This window comes from Frankliniella occidentalis, unplaced genomic scaffold, assembly GCF_000697945.3.
Source record: "Frankliniella occidentalis isolate FOCC.00 unplaced genomic scaffold, Focc_3.1 Scaffold41, whole genome shotgun sequence".
Classification (NCBI taxonomy): Eukaryota; Metazoa; Arthropoda; class Insecta; order Thysanoptera; family Thripidae; genus Frankliniella; species Frankliniella occidentalis.
In genome coordinates, this window is record NW_026267171.1 from 571,777 (window position 1) to 577,156 (window position 5,380).

The following is a 5,380-nucleotide window of genomic DNA, read 5'->3' on the forward strand; positions in this document are numbered from 1 at the left end:
ATTTTTTTAAGATAGAAAATACTTGGTTTGTCAATTTCTACACTTTGTGTAACAAGCACTCCATGGGAGTTAAAACAGATTTTAGAAACCCACCCATTTATAAAATCCTTCAACTAAAGGATAAACAGAACAATAGTTTACTATTACAATAGTAAGATAAAAGATCAACCTCACTTTTAAGTGCTACACTTTCATATACCTACAATTTTAAATCAAAATTTATCACAGAAGTATCCTTCTGCCTCCTCTCAAATTTTTACAATTCAATGCCCCTAAACTAATGTCCTAATTATTGAAAATACTATTTTGTTCTACACAGAGGTGATAAAAGTTAAATATTAAGGATGTCTGCAATGTTATCAAAATTATAAGAGAAAAAGACTATGTTGTATGACTTATCACATAACACCTGACACACAAATTTACATTCAAAAGATTGTCACATAAAATTAAATTTAGAAAGTAGTTTTTAACTTGCATTTTAACAAGAGCTCATATCTTCTGTCAAGAAGTCAGACCAGACTTCCCTAATACTAAATTCCACATTCTAGTATGAAGAGTTGTCAAATACACAAACAATTCACTACACGGCCCCTCACCAGTCCACGAGAAAAAAAGCTTCTTTTTAAACATTGAATAATAATTATGACAGTATTAAGTGTAAAAAACCTCCGAACATTATTAGAAAAATTGCAGTCTTGTAGCAGTTTACATTTGAATGGCTGCTACTCCTCACCCCACATTTCATGAACTAAAATTAACTGTATCTGAACAAACAAGCATTTCAATTCTGACACACATTAAAAGCACAATAAAAATATAAATATTGTTCCACAATTGGCACACTATTTCAGTTCTTTACATGACAAGAAAACTTCAACTTACAATGTAGGGATATATATAGTGAATAAAATGAGATAGAGGGAGCTGTGTAGTGAGATAAAAAAAGATAAACCAAGCAAGAGCTTTAAGTCAAACAACACATGGGGGAAAGTCGGGGTAGGCACTACAATAGAAGATTGACCACCCTTTTGAAGAAAAAGCACATGTGAAATACAAAATGACAGTTACATCACAAGGCATCCAATAATACTATAACAAATGGCACATTGAAGAGAAATCAGCATAGAACAACTAAAAAACTGGCAACTGAGTTTGAGAACAAAATTGATATAGTCTACTTTAAATTACAATAACAACTATTAAGGAAAACAAGGAAGTGCCAGTTTCAAATTTGCTAAAATGCTACAGACAATGTCCAGGGGCAACAGAGAGTGAGGCAGTTCACTGTTACAATAATAACAGCTATAGCAAAAGGCAGCAGCACACACATACTTGCATAGCCCAATAAGGTACCTCCACAAATCTTAATATGATTGCAAGAGTATTCCATAAATTAAACATCATATCCCTTCAGAAACTCCTAACATTCATTTGAAAAATATTAAGCTTTGTGGAGGTACCCAAACAGTCACAAAATAAAATTAACACACCACAAAAGGCACATCTAGCAATTTTTTTTTTTCATTTAAAACTTCTAAAGGGATATCACATTCCCTCAATTTAATAGTCATAGGTCATAGATCATACATAAACGGGGCTCTGATTGTCGTTATCGTCCAAGGCCAACTTTTGTGGCCAGCCCCCTTCATCAAAAAACCGCCGGAACGTGAATTCAAAAAATCCATGAAACGGATTATTATCACTTTCTAATTGTTCGTCAGAATCATCAGATGAATCTGAGTTTCTTAATCTTTCAGGAGCCACTGGGTCAAAATTTGAAGTGTCCATAGAATGCTGAATCCGGGGTTGGTGCGGAGCCTTCTGCTTTCTTAGGCTCCCATCAAAGTTGATTGAAGAAAAGAACGAATGCTCCTTCACCTCATTTGCATTTTTACCTAGCCTTCTGTCAGGACTATTACACAGCTTTAATATTAAATCTGTGGCATCTGGAGAAAGGTTAGCTGCCTTGGGTATATGTAAGGTTGTCTCCCAGTGGATCACCTGTAGAACATGAATAAGATTAGTTATTGGATGGTAATCAAAGAACCCATACAGATGACCAGATGATACAGAGGATTGTATATTACCTTGTACTGTGTTTCACCGGGGGTATTGGCAAGGAAAGGTGGTGAACCGACTAGCATCTCATATAAAATTACTCCTACGCTCCACCAATCACACAGTTGGGTGTAACCTGTTCTCTGAAGAACTTCAGGCGCAATGTAGTTTGGAGTTCCCACTAACGAGTGAGCTAGACACCGTTGATGCTCACGCCTTCTTCTTCGTTCTAGAGGTTTCATTGGATTACATCTGCATTCTTTACCTAAGCTCCAGTCATCTGGTATGTCCATGGAATCTTGTCTGGCATGGTCTCCTACAATGCAAAAAAATAGGACAAACAAGATAAAAAGATAACAGAACAAATTGTGATAGTAAAGAATGTTTAAAAAATCAGATAGATAGATACGAACCATTTATTTGGTAATATTTTGAATTATGAGTCCATCTAAAACCAGTACAAAGGCCAAAATCTGTCAATTTTAAATGGCCATTTGAATCAATTAAAATATTGTCTGGTTTGATATCTCGATGGATAAAGCCCATTTTATGAACACTTTCCACAGCACATGTAAGCTCAGCGATATAAAATCGAGCAAGTGATTCTTTGAACACTCCATATTTACACAAGAGTGACATCAAATCTCCACCAGCTACATAATCCATGACAAAGTAAAGATTATCCTTGTCCTAAAATAGAAGGAAAAACACAAAAGATCAGAAATTATACACAAATTGACCAACAGCTTCAGTAAATTCTTTAAGAGTTACTTTTGCTTAGAAGACAGTAGATATTAAAGGGCAACCTAAATCAAACCATCACAATCTTACCTGAAAAGAGTAATATAGTTTCACAACCCATTCGTTGTCGGCCTCTGCTAGAATATCACGCTCAGCTTTTACATGAGCAACTTGATTTCTCTTCAAGACATCAGCTTTACGTAAAGTCTTCATAGCATACAAATGTTTGGAGTCAACTTTCTTGACAAGGGTGACTTCTCCAAATGCCCCTACCCCTATGGTCTGTAAAAGATACACATTGATCAGAAACAGTCTCAGTGAAACAAGTAGAGAAATATAAGTAGATTAAAAGACTAACCTTAATTTTAGTAAACATGGATTTGTCCATTTTTGCTCTTCTCATTCGAATGTAATTTGACTCCCTTTTTGACAGCATCTTCCGCATGTGAAACTGAGCATCACGACTAAGATCTGCTTTCTTCATCTCATTCTCCAGTTGCCTTATTCTGAAGAGTCGAGCCTGACTTGATTTGAATAGATTTTCTATGTGCTGCTCCATATAAAACTTGAAGGCTTGCGGCGAGTAGTTCCGCACCCTGCTATCTCTGCGTTCTTCTTCTTTTTCTTTACTGAAGTGCTTTCTTTCCGGAATGGGGGATTGGTGTTTAACTTTATGATGAGGAGCAGGTGGACATCCACTTGAGGAAGGGTTCGGAGCGGGTCTCCGGTCCCCATTCTGCATGCCGTGGCACTTGTTGGCCACCGACGAGGAGGCAGTGGGTGGCAGGGGTGGGCAGGGCGCAGATGCGTGGTCGCCGTTAGTCAGCCTGGGGCCGTCCGTCGTGTCGCCGTCCTGACAGGCCCCCGGCACCACGGCCGAGTACTTGCGCTGCATGACGGCGCAGGCGGGCGAGGCGCGGGACTGCACGGTCTGCATGCCGGGGCTGGGGGGCAGGGCGGGCGGCCGCACCGCCACGCCACGCTGCACGGCGAGCACCTGCATGGTGGACGCGTAGCTGGGAGGCTCGGTGGTGGGCACCGTCACGGGCGAGGCGCTCGGGGCGGGCGAGGGCGCTGGGGCAGGAGACGGGGCCGCCGAGGGGGAGGGTACTGGCGGCGGCGCCGGGGGCTTGGTGCAGTGCTGCTTGTGCTGGATGGAGGAGGCGTACGAGGGTGGTGGTGGCTGGGGCCCCGAGGAAGACTGCTGCTGCTGCTGCTGCTGCGCGGGCGCCCCGGGGCTGGAGGCGGGCGTGGGGGCGGTGGCCGTCTGGGGTTGGGCGGGCGCCGTGGCAGTCTGCAGGATGGGCTTCTGCACCTGCGTACTCTTGACGCTCTGCATGATGATGGGCGGCTGCGTCTTGGCCTGCCGCGCGCCCCACGCCAGCATGGGGGTGGGGCGCGCCACGGACGGCGGCGTGACGGCGCCGTTCATCCCGCAGGGCGTCACCGTCACGGGGCTGGGCGAGCCCGCGGAGGTCGGCCCCGAGTAGATGCCCGACGACGGGCTCTTGCGGTAGTCCTGCGTGGGGCTCTGCCGGCTCTGGATGGACGCCGAGTAGCTGGGCGGCGCGGGGGTCATGGTGGGGCCTGGCGACGGCGGCACCAGCGGGTACGGCGGCGGCGGCTCCGTCTGGTACAGCGCCTGCATCTGCTGCGACAGCTGCTGCTGCACCTGCGGCCCGTTCTGCAGGATCATGGGCTGCCGGCCCTGGCCCAGGCCCTGGCCGCCTCCGCTGGGGCTCGTGCCCCGCTGGGGCGGCGGGGGCAACACGGGCATGGTGGGCAGCCCGGAGCCACCCTGTGGCGGGGGCGCGGCGGGCGACCGCGTGGGCACCTGGGGGGCAGAGGGGCAAGGGTTAGTAACACTGGCACTGGTCGGACCGGGCCGGGCCGGCCGGGCGGCAGACAATGGACGCCACTGTGCGACCCGTCGACACGTCATCGCGGCCGAGAACAGGTCGCCCGGGCCCGAGCGGACTGCAGGCTGACTCATCCGGCCGGAGTACTCACCACAGGGGCGGGCGACATGCGCTTCAGGAGCTGCTGCACGTTGCTGGGGTAGGGGGCGTGATGGGGTGGCGGCGGTGGCGGGGGCGTCGACCCGCTCCGCGGCGGGGGCGGCGGCGGCGGGCTGTACTGCCGCGGGCCGAGGCTGGGGCCGAGGCTGGGCCCCAGCCCGGGCACCCCCATGCTCAGGTCCATGAGGCGGGGGCTGTCGGACCGCGAGCTGCCGGCCCCGCTGTCCGCCTCCCGCTCCAGGCTGGGCTTGCGCATCAGCTTGAGGCCGTTGAGCCCCTTGCCGTGCCCGGACCCGTGGCCCGAGCCGTGTCCATTCACCGCGTCCAGCGCGCCCTGCTTGAGCTGCAACAGAGAAATATAACACGTTAGGTCAGAGAGTCTCAGGGAATCTTCCTGGAGAGTAGTTTTTGTTGTTGTTTTTTTTCATCCCTTTTAATCCCAATAGCTTCATTTTTTTCAATTTTTCTGGACATATTTTTTACGTGTCGTACAACCTTTTTTACGTGGGGGAAAGTTCAATTGTACCCAGGAAAAATTCGGAACTCTTCGTCAGAGCGAG

The 5,380-nt window shown here is 47.9% G+C and overlaps 1 protein-coding gene across 5 annotated transcripts in view; it reads right to left on the bottom strand.

Moving 5' to 3' along the window:
* Positions 1–770: 770 nt before the first annotated feature.
* Positions 771–5,380, bottom strand: part of LOC113203269 (serine/threonine-protein kinase Warts) — a 24,493-nt gene continuing 19,883 nt past the window's right edge. For all 5 annotated transcript variants that reach the window (XM_026417853.2, XM_026417854.2, XM_026417852.2 and 2 more), the window contains exons 3-8: positions 4,813–5,163; positions 3,161–4,636; positions 2,893–3,084; positions 2,475–2,751; positions 2,091–2,377; positions 771–2,004 (exon numbers count right to left, since the gene is read on the bottom strand). In XM_026417853.2, the coding sequence (XP_026273638.1) occupies positions 1,585–2,004; positions 2,091–2,377; positions 2,475–2,751; positions 2,893–3,084; positions 3,161–4,636; positions 4,813–5,163 (3,003 nt within the window). In that variant the 3' untranslated portion in view covers positions 771–1,584. The remainder of the gene's footprint in view (positions 2,005–2,090; positions 2,378–2,474; positions 2,752–2,892; positions 3,085–3,160; positions 4,637–4,812; positions 5,164–5,380) is intronic.